This window comes from Leptopilina boulardi, unplaced genomic scaffold (assembly GCF_019393585.1).
Source record: "Leptopilina boulardi isolate dan_hultmark-lab unplaced genomic scaffold, ZJU_Lbou_2.1 LbouV2_350, whole genome shotgun sequence".
NCBI classification, from domain to species: domain Eukaryota; kingdom Metazoa; phylum Arthropoda; class Insecta; order Hymenoptera; family Figitidae; genus Leptopilina; species Leptopilina boulardi.
Window position 1 is genome coordinate 461454 of NW_026137919.1, and position 15706 is coordinate 477159.

Genomic DNA, 15706 nt, shown 5'->3' on the forward strand with positions numbered 1-15706 from the left:
TCTGCGGCCCATGACACCAATACGATTCTTTTTTTTTTAAATAGTTGGTTTTTGAAAGTAAAAATTTCGCCTCAGCAGTCAGTTTCAGATTATTCTAGGGCTCTTTTAGCCGCACAGTCTCTTTCATTTAATAGTATGCCTTTGACAAAGTACATTCGAAAATGCTTTTCAGCTTTGCAAAATAACCAAGTATTACATAGACCTGCACCAACATATTTGAGGATCGACGTAGCTCATTTCATGATGATATTTTGTCGCTTGAAATGCTTTACACCAGAGAAAAAAGCCGTAAAAGATTTTTTACTCCGATGTTTAGCTTTGTTGGTATCGTCGGATGATTTTGAACGATTTGAAGAGATTTTACTCTTAATTTTGACGTTGACTGCTCAAGTATATGATGGAAAAATTGAAAATTCTCAATCATTGTCGCCAGCAGAAACAGCTAGAAACCAATTGCTGAAATACATTTCTGAGGAAAATCATAACGCAATAGCTTTGGTCCCGGATGAAACATCAGAAGAATTTTCGTTACTACTTAAGAAGATGTCTGCTTCAGGACTTGATGTGGATAATCCAAACTGCTTTTTAAATCAAGAGCCAGAAGCAGATATGCCTATTGCACAATGGTTAACAGCAATAAAAAATCAATCTTTGTTAGGAAGTAACACGAAACATGAAAGGGTCAACGCTTACTTTTTGTTGCCATTTCACAAACATTTATTAAAATTTGCACCCGAATTCGTTCTATGGTCTGGAGTCATGAGAAAATTTTTCAATTCACAATGTATTCGTGCTACAAGTTGCTTTGTTGAAGGTGATTTCGGCGAATTCAAAAACAGTGTTTTAAAGCGAGTTGTAAAATCAATCAGAGCGGACAAACTTTTCATTTACCACTTTGAAGCCTTAAAGGGACAAGTTATGATAGCTTCTGCAGCTATTACATCTTTTCTTTCAGAAAACGCTGACAATTTTGAAATTCCGGATGTTGGTAAATCTACAGAGACAGATAACGCTAATTTATTTAATTCTGATTTATGTGAAGTTGAAAACTGGAGAAACAAAATAAAGAGAGACGAATCATTCATGGAATTGGAAATCCTCACAAGTACGGCTGATAATAAAGACGAAAGTGAAGGCGGATTACAGCAAAATATATTTGAATCTTCCACGCCAAAAAAATCGGAAATTCAAAAAAATGAAACCTTTGTTGAAAAGCCCATTGAATTATTAAAAAATGATCCACTTGTAAATCAAAAACAAACGCAACAAAATTTGGTGGAACCTATTACGTCAAAACATTCTAAAATTCGAAAACTACAACCCACTGACAGAAATCCTAGCAAATATTTCAAAGCTTGTCCTGATATAGAAATTCAACAAAAAGCCACTGCTAGTGGACTTAGTAGCAAAAAATTTTCAACCAAGTCAAAAAAATGGCTTTTAAAAAATGGCTGTACTATGTCGGAAAAGCCGAGTGAATTAAATGGTGAATTATATTCAATTACATTAACTTGTCCTTTCGACTCAATAGTTCAGATATTAGCATCAGCCGCTACTGACTACAATGATTACTTTAATTTCATTGAAAACTCTTTCAACGAAACTTGTCAATTTTTGCTAGTTTTAATTGATTCGGGAGCTGAAAACCACGTTTATGTTCAACGATGTAGTGTGTTGAAAAATTTTTTAAATCGTCTACATCCTGACACAAAAAGTTTATTTACAGCTAAACGGGGAAATTGTGTTCCTAAGGTTTTACATAATAAACGAGTTGATTGTAATGTCACTGAAATGTGGCAATTTTTAATGAGTAATGAACCCAGTCTCCGAAATGTAAAGAGTTGTGAATGCGGATTTTCTGATGTTAGAGAAATTTCTTCCTTATTCGTGAATCACTCTTTGATCGAACAAAAAGGATTCAATATTCTTGAAAATGCGATTATTCACGACTTGCATCCATTAGACACGTGCGAATGTGGTACAAAAATGAATCATGAAATCACTGTAAATTCACATGTATTCATAGAAACAGATGTAAGAACACGCGCCAATATACAAGTTTCTTTAAAATGTAAAGTGACCGACTTTCCTGTTGACATTGTATTATACGGTCAAAAACTGAGGTTGGTTGGTGTTATTATTTATGACGGGGTTAATCATTACATGGCGGCTTGTAGAAAAATTAATAAACAATGGGAATTGTATGATGATACCAAAAATGATGTGCCTCTATTTAACGTAAGATGTAAAATTATTCCTCATGGCGTTATTTACATTAAAGTTTAAGAAATGAAGATCAACGTATAGGTATAATTGATCTTTTTCGATACTATTTTTGTATTTAGATTAAAATTTTACAGATGTTAATGCTTAATAACTATTTTTTAAAAATAGTAGTTCAACAAGTTCGTGTAAATATATATATCATGTCATAAGTATTTTTGAAAGTCTTCGCAATATCGAATTTGCTTTTTTTTGTTTTCATGTTTCGAATTTTTTAATCGATATTAAGTGTTCAATACAATATTTATTTATTGTCTATCTGTATTTTTGCCTAATTTAAAGATTTTCTAATTCTGCTGTTGGAAATAATTTATATTTTTATACAGATGTTAATTATTTTTAGATAAATAGTTGATAAATGGCATTTACCAAAGGAGATTAAATAATTTCAATTATATATTAAGAGTATTCTACGTAAAGATGTCAACTTTTTAATTCACAGCTAATTGTCGCATTTATTAAAAAAGATAAACGGTTTTTTTTAGTGAAGTTTCATCGCTTCTTTAAGTTAATTAAAATTTATTTTAATTTAACTTGGCACTGATTTAATTATTAAGTTTTTTATACTGTGTTGTGAAATGGTTCTATAAAAGTATAACATTATTATTAAAACCCGTGTATTTTGTTTGTATACTGAAATAAATTTAATTATAATGTCGTAAAAATGCATTATATGTAATAGTTTTCAATCAATATCGAATATTTTTTACTCCTATACCTATCTAAAAATATAATATAAAACATTAATATTTAAAGTACACACATATATATATATATATATATATATATATATATATATATATATATATATATATATATATATATATATATATATATATATATATATATGTATATATATATATATATACCCGCAAGAAGCAGCTTATAATTCTTGACGAAATTAAAAAAACCAAAAATTTTTTTTTTAATTTTCATAATTGTAGTTTCTATTTGGACTAAGAAAACCGGTAGAAATCGTGATATTTCAGTTTATCAGGATAAATTATATTATCAGTCAATACAAAATATTTGCTGTAAAATATTCAATGAATTTAAGCTGTTTATAAAATGCAAATAAAAATTCATTGTAGAATAAAAAAATACCCTGTTTTAGGCTCGGTGTTAAAAATCCCAGCCTTACGCTCGTCGGATTATCTCAGTTTTTACCTAAAACTTAATTTCTCATATTTCTTAGTTGTACTAAGATTGTCAATCTCAATTTAATTTTTTATTGTTTATTTTCATTTACTTTATAAGTTATTTGGGATTTAAATTTCGCGGTAAAGCCAAAGGCAAAAGTTGCGCTTGCGCAATGCCAGTGACACATGTTCAAGAGCAATTTTAATTTTTATTAATTTCTCTTCTTATTATTTTCCATTATTGTTCTATTGTGGCTACCAAACACCACCAAACGATTCTATAAAGGACAGCATTACGAAAACCGTGAAATTATAAAATATGGGGTGCAGCTGATTTAAAAAAAAATGTTTATTAACCACATTTTTGACTACCAAACATTAAAAACCGACTACCAAACACCACCAAACGACCACCAAACGATTCCAAAAAGAATTTTTAAAGAATACTCAAAAGTGGGGTGCCACCGTGAAATTAGCACCCCAAATTTGAAATTATCATAACTTTTTTATTTTTGACCACCAAACGTTGTAAACCGACTACCAATCACCACCAAACGACCACCAAACGATTCTATATGAAAAAACATTAAGTTTTTATAATTGGGGTGCCAACTTCACAAGGGTCCGTTTTGCTCCATCACGTCAGGATTTTTTTCTAACCTCCAAAAACCTGTCAGATTTTGAGAGGTAGGCTATTTTTTTAAAAAATTGATGGATTTACTTCAAAATTGGTATCTAGGGGTTTTTTGGGTCGCTGATGACGAATTTGAAGTTAGATTTTCAAAATTCAAAATGGCGGCTCCAATATGGCGGACAAATTTTGTAAAAATTGATGGATTTACTTCAAACTTGGTATCTATGGGTTTTTTGGGTCGCTGATTACGAATCTGAAGTTAGATTTTCAAAATTTAAAATGGCGGCTCCAATATGGCGGACGAATTTTGTAAAAATTGATGGATTTACTTCAAACTTGGTATCTAGGGGTTTTTTGGGTCGCTGATTACGAATCTGAAGTTAGATTTTCAAAACTAGAAATGGAAATTCTTATATACATAAGTAAGGTATTTACGACTTTTTATGGTAGCGCACTCTTTTGTCCTCAAAGGATCTGTGTAATGGTTTTCTTTTCAAATTGGTGCCTCCATGTACAATATCCCTTTTCAGCATCCAACAGTAGTTGGCCATCATATTTACATCCCATCTTCCTTGATAACGACGCTCAAAATCTTTCAGATCTTGATGGAATCGTTCTCCTTGTTCTTCACTGTAATCACTCAAATTTTCAGGGAATTGATCCCGATGCGAGTCTAAGTAATGCAACTTTATGCTCATTAAGCATCCTAACTTACCAAAGTTTTTAATCATATCACTAACTATTTGCTCCCAATTTTCACTCTTGTGATTACTCAGAAAATTTTCGACAACTGCTTTGAAACTAAGCCATGCGGCAAAATCCATCAATTTTTTAAAAAAATAGCCTACCTCTCAAAATCCGACAGGTTTTTGGAGGTTAGAAAAAAATCCTGACGTGATGGAGCAAAACGGACTTCGGATTCGTGTTCAGCGCGTCAAAATACATGGGAAATGACTAGTCTGGTCTGCCGCGCACGAAACTTTTTTTTTTTGTGGGGCTGTGTTATTATTAATTAATTATATGCCTTAGAAGCTTAAATATAACTGCTGAAATCTTTAGCATATTATATTTTGACAAAATCAATATTTTCGAGGGGTAAAAAACTAAAAAAATTTATTTTCTCATACTTCATACTGCAAAATATTTCAGGATAGTTCAAAAAATTCAGGATGATTCGAGATAATTCAAAGTCATTCAAAGTAATTCATGATAATTTACAAAACTTCAGATAAAGGATAATTCATTTACTTCAAGTTAATTGAAGATAATTAATATTAATTTGAGATAATTCAAAGTAATTCAATGTAATTCATGATAATTCATGATACTTTAGACATAAAGAATAATTCATATAGGGTTAGTTGGGGTAAATGGGGACAAAATCGCTATTTTCACAAATTACGTAAGTTTCTTCCTTTAAAAGGTAATATTTGTGGGTTTATTTTTTTTAAGTTGTTATTTACATTTCTAGGATTAATTTTACGCAGCAGAAAATAATTTAGATCAGCTTTAAACGCATGAAACTGACTGACCCATTTACCTTAAAATTTAGAAAATTTCATTAAATTCCTTTAATATATTACTGTATTTAGGGATGAAAAAACTTGAAAAAAATTTGTAGTAGATATATAATAGTTGAACCAATTGAAATTTTTTTATTTTTTTTTATTTTTTTTTATTTCAGTATTTTGTCTCGTATTTGAAAAAAACAGACTTAAAAATCATATAAAATTTTTTTCTTATTCCTTATGACTCCCATAAAAGAAATTCACTTGAATTTTTGATTTTTGTCAATTTGGTTAATAATGACAAGCTGTCCCCATTTACCCTGAGTTTTCACATTTTTGGGGTAAATGGGGACAGCTTGTCATTATTAACCAAATTGACAAAAATCAAAAATTCAAGTGAATTTCTGTTATAGGAGTCATGAGGAATAAGAAAAAAATTTGGTATGATTTTTAAGTATGTTTTCTTTTAAATGCGAGATAAAATACTCAAACCGTTTGACTTTGATTTTGAAGTTTTTATGCATTGAGCGATAACTTGAATTATCTTGCTGCTAATTGTCAAGATAAAAGCTTGGCAATACTCAAAACCTCTTGCAGGTGATCTGAGGTTAAGATATTGACGTTCAACTTAATTTTAAAACTGTAAATTAAGCTCCAAAATCTCTTGTCCCCATTTACCCCCTGTCCCTATTTACCCCAACTGACCCTACTTCAAATTAATTCACGATAACTCAAAGTAATTCAAAGTAATTCAAGGTAGTTCATGACTATTCACGATACTTAAGATAATTTAGGATAATTCAATTCGAGCGAACTTAATTTACAAGTTATTTGCCCCACGAACATTTGTTTATCATAATTCACGTAGAATATTGTAGTTCTCGAAAAATCATTTTCACCAGTATTTAATGAACATATAAAAAATTAATGAAAGAAGAATAACTGTATAATGAAAGTAAATAATTAAAATTAAAATTTATCTTTTTCTCAAATACTTTCAGATTGATTAAGTTACAACAAATTTTTAACTTAAATGTTTAGTAATGTTTAATTTTTTAATTTTTAGAGAATTAATTTAATGAATTCAAAAATCATTAAAAATTGACAAAAAACAATTTATAATTTTTTAAATTATATATTCTAGCAGAATAATGTGAAGTATTTAATAGTGTTAAAAATAATCAAAAAAAAGATTAAAGAAGCAGGCATAAAGCGCCTACATCATAGGGTTTTGTGGACAAGATAATCAAATAACTAAAATTAGAATATAATTCTACATTCATGAGTTTTGAAAAAATTATAAAATTTTCTTTTGTACACTGAGAGAAAAATACTGTTGAATCAAATAGTTGAATGCTATTGAAATTCCCGTTATTGATTCAATAACAATTTTATTGATTGAAAAGTATATTACATAAAACGAAACTATTTAAATCAAAAGTATGGTACTGTAAAATTAATGCCATTGTGTAAATTGATGCTATAGTTAATCTATTTATATCAACAGAATAATTTATTGATTCTTTGACAATTTTTATTTGAAGCATCTGAAAGGTAAATTGGAAGAAAATGTATATAAATTTGAATCATACGAAAAATTGTTTACTTCAAAGAAGCAAGCTCTTGGAAACGAAAGCATATATGCTTTCGTTTCAATGAATGGTGTTATTGCGGGCTGCCTATAGCAGATGCTATAAAAATCGTGAAACTATGCATTTGAGACATTGATACCCAACTTATTGAAACATTCTTAACTATTGTCATCAAAATAATGACATGAATTATTATTTCAATTAACTAAACTTTTAATTCATTAATCGTGTGCTTTTGTTTTAATAAATGGCGTCATTGCGGGCAATCTGTATAACAGATTTTTAAATGTAACTATAAAAAGATTTTTTTCCCTTTTTCTAAAATTTTATTTATATATAATATAAAGTTTATAAATAAAACTTTATAAATTCATAAAAATTTTATTTTTTGATTAAGTTAAAAATTCTAAAAACCCATAATTATGATATGTTTAGAATTATAAAAAAATTTATTTTACTATTTTATAATTTTTCGTATTTTTTCGAAACTATATTTGACGATATTTGACTATAAAGTAATCGTTCAACGCTATGAAGCTACTGTTTTACGTTGGACTTCGGTGATTCTAGTCAATCACGAAAGTTAACCAACGTTGATCGCGGTTAGTACTTTGATGGGTGACCACTAAGGAATACCAAGTTTTTAAGGCTTCAAAAAAAATATATGTGTGTGTGAGTGTGTGTGTATGGAAGGGGAAATTCATTTGATTAAAATATATATATATATATATGTGTGTTGTGTATGTGAGAGTGCAAAATAAAAAAAAATAAATATATAGAAGTGTGAACATGAGAAATAATTATAATATATGAAAAATTTGTAAGCTTAGATTAGTTTTTTTAATTTATCGTTGTTTTCATTTAACCTCATAAGAGGATTGAGTTTATAGTATGGTGCTATTAAAGCAATAGTATATGCTATAGATTCTATACCATATGCTTTAAATTTAAAAACTTTTTCCATTGACTCAAAAGCATATATTATGGATTTTAAAGCATATGCTTTTAAATTTAAAAAATTTTTTCATTGACTCAAAAGCATATTCTATAGAATCGAAAGCATATACTTTTGAATTTAAAAACTTCTTTCTTTGATTCAAAAGCATATTCTGTTGACTCAATAAAAATATCTTTACATTAACATAGTTTTCTGTCAATTTAAGAAATATGCTTATGTTTCAATGACAGTGACACTATCGAATCATTAAAATCGGTGCTTTCAAAACAATGACATATACGTTATGCAGCCCGGTATGACACTATTCAAAGAATCAAACCCATATGTCATTGATTCAACAGCATTTTTTTCTCAGTGTATAAAATTTATGAAATAGATATACGTTTTGTAATGGAATTTCTAGATGAAAAACATCAAACTTTTATTTAAAGAACAAAAAAAAATAATTAAAATTAGACATGATGGAGTAGATAATAATATTAAAATTTTACGATTTATTACCTTGATGAGAATCATCTGATGATAAATCATTCTCCGATTCAGGAGAACTAGCTTCATCTACATTATCTGTTTGATGATCATTATCGAGTTTAAAACTTGTGGTTTTCAAATTAACCGGTTCTTCTTCATTTTGATACCTCTTTTCAATTATCATGTCTGTGTTATTATTATCATTATTATTATTATTCATTGTAACATTAATTAAATTAAATTTGTTGAATAAATAAAATCATCTTATATAGAATGTGTCAGAACTGTAAAGTTTTAAGATGTAATATTTATTATTTTTTTTTACAATTTTTTGTTGTTGCTTTAAAAATTAGTTTATTATCTGTAGATTTGTGACCTGTAGGCTGCATGGCGCAAAATCAAAGATACTTTAAGGTATGATTTACTGTCATTCAATAAATTTTACCAGTTTGTTTTAAAAAATTCATGAAAAAACGTACATTTACACGAGTTTTTTCCCTTAATCGAGTTTAGTCTCAAAGAACTTTGAATTCAAATATAAGGATCTGCGATTTAATTACTTATACATTCGACCAATCAGAGAATTTCTGAGCAGGTCGCATGACTTATTAAAATCATGTATAGTTTAGTTTGCTTGTACCAATCAGGCTTATATCGCCTATTTCTAATAAATTATGGACCCTGACATACATGAATGGAAGGTTTTCTTTTTTGACTTTTTCGTGTAAAGCAATAGTTAGGTTTACGTTAAGTGTACATTGGAAATTACGCGTGGTCAAGATGAATTTTTCGAAGATTGAGCTTCTCGATAAGCAAACTTACGACACCTGGAAACTGCAAATGAAGGTTGATAAAAGCACACCTATGGGATTACGCTACCCGTGCAGAAATTGCCCCATCTAGACACATTTAAATTAAGGCTCTGACAAGGCCCTTGCCAGTTTTTCTACAAGTTTGTTATGCCCCGAAATTATTCGGTTTTGCCACTTTTATTTTTTGTTCCTCGCATAACCTATAAAATCATAAATTGGAAGTAACTTGAATTTCCCTCATTTTTAGTACGTCACTGTTTTGAGACGACATAACCTGCAAATCTAAATGTCACTTTTGTGATCAGTGTGTCGATCGTTAATTTAAAATAATGGATCGGAAAAGAAAGCACGAAAAAGATTTGAATAGTTTAAGAGTTAAAAAATATAGAGAAAGAAAAAAGGAGTGAAATTTGAAAATGATAATGAAAACGAAGATACAAAGTCATCATCAACAGAAGGTATGTAAGTTTACATTGAATGTTACGGATTAAAAAAATAATTATTTCTTTTTCGTTAAATAACGTTAATTTTAACATTTAAACTGTAGACTTTATAAATACCTGTGAATGGTAATAATAACAATATCAAAATACATTGATACACTTATAAATTAATTAAATTTAAAGTAATCCCGTCACAAGAATAATCACAGAAGAAATTAATTGATTGTTACATAAAAATATGTTTATTTTCTTCTGAAATTTAAGAACATTTTAATTTTTAGACATAATTTCAGGTTCAATATCATCACTTATATGTTCTTCTAATAAAATTGTTTACAAAGAAAAAAATATCATTTTTACTTTAACGTGATAACATTATACTCTGATAAAAATTTTCTGCTTAATCAATAACATTTTCATTTTACAATAAAAAATTATTGATTTAAAAAATAATTTTATAATAGAATTTGTATCAGTTTTAACAAATTCTATTGGCGATTCAAACAGCTACACTAGCGCCACAGTTGAACTAATTTAGGCGTGACTCGCTCTGTAGCACTCCATGAGTTTTAAATTATTTTTTTTTATTTAACGCTTAAAAATAATTTTACAAACGCAATAAAAATATCAGAATAATTAAATAATTTGAAATAAACTGTCAAAACAGAGACTGCTTTAGAGCGAGTCACGCCTAAATTAGTTCAACTGTGGCGCTAGTGTAGCTGTTTGAATCGCCAATGGTAGATGTTTTTAAATCAGTAATTTTCACTTCTTTGACAAAAATATTATTGATTGAGAAAAATATTTTTTTCCACAGCAAATTATAAAGTAATTGCCAGAAAAACGCTCATAGCCCTAGCAAGTTTTACCCTAAGTAGGGAAAATCGTCGCCAAACCATTACACCCTTGAATTGGCCCATACCAGTTTTCCTTGACAGGCCCACGCCAGGAACATAGGTAACTGGAAAGTACCATGCAAAGCCCACACGGAAAGAATTTCGAGACATCAGCTGTGCGGACGCTTCGAGAACTACATGGCATGCGCACTACATTCACAACGCACGTCCCATGTCTCGAAAATGCATGTGTGATGTGCATTTTCGAGACATGAGGCGTGTTTTCTTTGCGCATTCGCTTTGCGCATTGCAAGATCGTCTGCTATAACGTAGTCTATGTCTCGAAAATGGACATCACACGTGCATAACTCAAGCACAAACGATGCGCGGTTGGTAGCGCATGTGATGTCTCGAAATTCTTTCCGTGCAGGGCAAAATTTCTACATGGGAAACGGAATTTTGGTAAAGTCCAAAAAAGGGTAACAACGAGGCAAGTAGAGCGACAGAACAAGCTTGGATTAAAAGTGACCAGAAGGCGAAGTCAGACATTATTCTTTCGATTATTGAGTCGCAGGATAACCTTCCAACACCAGAATTAATGCGAATAAAGATTATAGAGGAAAGCGATACGCGAAAAAATACTCGACAAGTGGAAAATTCTGATGCCATGTTAGCAAATGAATACAGTGGTCAGAAACGTGAAGAAGTGAGTGTGAAAGTTAAAGACAAAGACAAAACGTAAGAAAAAGGTTGATTTAAATTTCTGTGCCATAAATGCAAAAAATTCGGACACAAGAAAAGCGAATGTCCTGATAATGAAAGTAACTATCACTCGACTAAACCCGCTGAAGAACTGTGTTTTAACGCGATAAATTGTACAGGAATCGGTTTATGTAGAAATTGGTTTTTGAACACACGCTCCTGATTAGAGAACAAATTTATTGTCAGTGTCGAGAATTACCAATCAAGCTTACAGTGTTTTGTTCGACAATAAATGCGTGAAAATTCTAAATAAGAAATTCAAATTTGCTCAAACAGAATGGAAGGATGTGAAGGAAGCTTGCGATAGTGCCAACTCGGTATCAAATTCGAAAGTGTGCAAAACCACGCTCGAGACAATACATCGACGCTTTGTCACGCGAATTTCAGAGTTATTCGAGACGCTGTTAACAAAAATGCAGTGACAGGTGTGGAGATCCAAAAATGTGTTAGACTGTGAATCTTGTCTTTAGGGGAAGATGACGATAACCCCCTTTCCAAAATTTTCCGGATGTATGTGTGTGGATCGTTTTTGTAAACACGATAACTTTAACAGGTTTTAATGGATTTGGGTGAAATTTGGTAGGCTTATTTATCAGACTAATATCTCAAAATGGATGAAAGGATTTTAAAAAATACCCAAAAAAAAAATTTTTCTTTTTTCAAAAAAAATTTTTTTAATCGAAAAAAATTTTAAATATCAAAATTTAAGGTGATATATAATAAAATCGTTGTCCTTACGTCAAGACGAATCGATTGGTATATATATAAAGTATAGATTTGATTTAAATTTAAAGAATTAATGAAAGTTAAAAAATCAAAAATTTACATTTTAGCTAAAAAATGTTGTGTTTATATAATTTTATATAATTTGTTTAAAAAAAATTTTTTACTTTTTTTTCGTTTTTTTTTCATTTTTCAAAATGAAGTGTTTTTGGCACTAGGATTTTTTAGTAAACTCATAAAAAAGCAAATTAAAATACATTTTATTTTGAAAAATAAAAAGAAAACGAAAAAAAAGTAAAATTTTTTTTTAAACAAATTATATAAACAAAAGGATCATCATGCCCACTCCAAAACTTATTACAAAATTTTCCTCTTATTTTCATGTGTGTAAAAACAAGAAAAATTTTAAAAAATCGCGCCTAAATTTAAAAAAATTTAATTTGTTTATAAAAAATTGCAGTTTTTTATAAACAAATTCAAAATTTTTTTTTTCGTTAACATATTTTGAAAGTCGATGAAAAACTGAAACTTTTTTCTATGTTGGTCATAATTCCAAAATTCAAAGCTTTTAGAGTTACAGTCATTGAAATTAGATGTATTTTAAAAAAAATCTAAAAAATCAAATATTTAAAAATTCATAACACGAAAATTTGAGCACTTATAAAAAAATAAAAAAATACGTAAACCTTTTTTTTCTATAAAGATCGAAAAAAAATATATTTACCGAATTTAAAATGTCATAGGTAAATCTCACGTGGAATCGCCCATATGTTACACCCAAAATGATTTAAAATTTTCTTAATTTTTCAAAATATTTAATTAGTTCAAATCAGTTTTGCATTGAAGAAATTCATATCTTCCTCCACGAGGAAACAAATTTTTTGCTTCACAAAATGAGGAAGCAAAATGTTTATGAAATAAACATAAAGGACCCCCTCCTTGTTTTAAATTGAAGTGTATATATAAAATCATTTTATTCCTTGCATGAAAACGAATCGATTGGTATATATAAAGTATACATTTGATTTAAATTTAAAGAATTAATGAATGTTATAAAAAATCAAAAATTCACATTTTAGCTGAAAAATTTTGTATTCTCAAATGTTTATATTAATATATTATTTATGTATGTTTATTTCAATGTTAATGCTTTCTCCACGAGAAAGCAAATTTTTTTGCTGATCGTAAAGAGAAAGAAAAATGTTCATGTAATGAACATCTGAATTTAAACTTGTTTAAAATAGTTTACACGGATGTTTGAGGCAACTTCACTCGGTGGAGCAAAGTAATATGTTAAATTCATCGGCGATCACTCCAAGTATTATGAAATCAGGTTCACAAAATCCATAGCGGATATTTTCGGAAAAATCAAAGAATATGTGACTTTGGTGGAAAGGTAAAAGTTATTTATCCGGACAAGGGACGCGAGTATATTAACATGGAGTTCGATAACTACTTGAAATGAAAAGGAATCTCAAGGAGATTGACGGTACCAAACAACCCGGAGCAGGACGGGCCTGACGGAAGAAAGAATAGAACAGTTTTGGACACAGGAAGGTGCTTGTTAATGGATGCCAATCTACCGGATCAATATTGGGCCGAAGCAGTGACAAGTGGAAATTATCTTCGAAAACTAATGCCTGCAAAAAGTCTCAACGGAAAAGCTCCATACGAAGCATGGAAAGGTGAAATACGCCTGATATATCAAATTTAAGAATTTTTAGAAGTAAAATTTTTTACTGGATCCTGATCCAGGAAGAAGTAAACTCGATAAGCGAGGTCATGAAGGAACTTTCTTGGATTCTTGGACAAATCAAAAGCGTATCGAAGCTGTGATAACGATAAAACAATCACGTTGTCGAAAAGCATCGAAAAAAATTCTAAACATCGCTGCACAATGTTGGAGCATGAAACAGCACCGGAAAACAACAGAACAAGTGGAATTAAAAACGACGACGACTGGTACTCAAGCGGTGAAGAGGAAGAGTTTCAAGGATTCAACAATGACACTATCAGAACCTTTGAAACAAGAAGAACAACCTGTAAAAGATGTTAATATCGGCAACGAAAGAATACAAGCACTAGCAACAAAAGCAAGGAAAAAACCAGGACGCCTTAAAGGAAGTCTGTTTGTTCCACGAACAGCAACAAGAAGCGGACTAAGAGGTAGTGTCAAATTACAGAACAATCAGCCTGCGATTTCGAAAATTTCAATAAATGCAGCTTTGATGGGAAGTGATTCTAATGATTGGAAAAATACAATTGCAATGGAAATGGAATCTCTCCTTAAAAAAAAAGACTTGCATTCTATCAGAACGCCCAAAAGATGGCTCAGAGGTAATAGGAAGTCAAATGATTTTACGGAACAAAGTTAATCCATATAGCTTGATAGAAACAAGAAAAGCAAAGCTAATTAGCTTTGCTTTTGAGCAATTGCTTGAGGACTTCAACATCAACCTGAGATACACTTCAGTAAAACATTCACTCCAGTGACTCGTTTTAGCATCATTCGTCTAATGACTTCTTTCCCCGCGAAAGTCGACCTGAAAATAAAACAATAAGACATTGAATCAACATATCTCAACGGAGAATATTCTGAACCCAACCCAACATGGAAATCCAAAACACCTTAGGGAATATTTACAGCATTTGATTGACGTCGCAAGTGATAGTGAAATAAGAAAACACGCAAAGAAAATGTTGAGTGATTTTAATACCGGTGATAAAGTGTATCTTTTATAAAAAACGATCTACGGACTGAAATAGACAGGAAGAACTTAGTATCAAAAACTCGACGGAATCTTGCGGAAATTCGGTGCCAATTCAACGATAGGATATCCTTGCCTTTTTCAATCCGGAACAGGGGAAGATATCTTGCTGATTGACATCTACGTCGATGACGAATTAGTGACTTTCGAAAAATGTTATCTTCTGAATTCGAAATCAAGGACTACAATCCAGTTAGCACTCCAATGAACATCGGAACCAAACTCAAGAAAAACGAAAAAGTGAATGACGAAGAACGAAAGCTTTTATATCGTGAATTAATGGGAGCTCTTACTTACCTGTCAGTGACAACTCGTCGCGATATACCGTATTCGATCAGCGAATTAGGACAGTTTGGAAGGCCGCAGAAAGGGTACTTAGATATTTAAAGGGAACAGCCCCAACAGCTATTATTTTCTAAAATTTAAAGAGTGATTCGATTGTTTTCATTAACTGAAATAAAAATTGTACTGAAATATACCCCAAAAATTCCTACGTATTCAGTTTGATGGAAATCGAACAATTATATTAAAGTCCACCATATTGGATCCTCCACTTTGAATTTTTAAAAACCGACATTAAATTCGCAATCAGCGATCCCAAAAACCCTTAGATATCGAGAATTATGGAAATTGGACTATTTTAAAAATAAGTCCGTTATATTGGATCCGACATTTTTAATTTTTAAAAACTGACATCAAATTCTTAATCAGCGACCCTGAAAACCCCTTGGTCTTGAGTGCAAAAATCCATTCAAAAAATTTTGAGCTAGGATTTTT

The 15706-nt window shown here is 30.2% G+C and overlaps 2 protein-coding genes across 2 annotated transcripts in view; one reads left to right on the forward strand and one right to left on the reverse strand.

Moving 5' to 3' along the window:
• LOC127286122 (uncharacterized) overlaps positions 1–15706 on the forward strand; it is a 570090-nt gene that overhangs the window by 286745 nt on the left and 267639 nt on the right. The window lies entirely within an intron of this gene.
• LOC127286134 (uncharacterized) overlaps positions 1–15706 on the reverse strand; it is a 32268-nt gene that overhangs the window by 15487 nt on the left and 1075 nt on the right. Inside the window, exon 2 of the mRNA XM_051312448.1 lies at positions 8616–8771. Coding sequence (XP_051168405.1) covers positions 8616–8771 — 156 coding nt within the window. The remainder of the gene's footprint in view (positions 1–8615; positions 8772–15706) is intronic.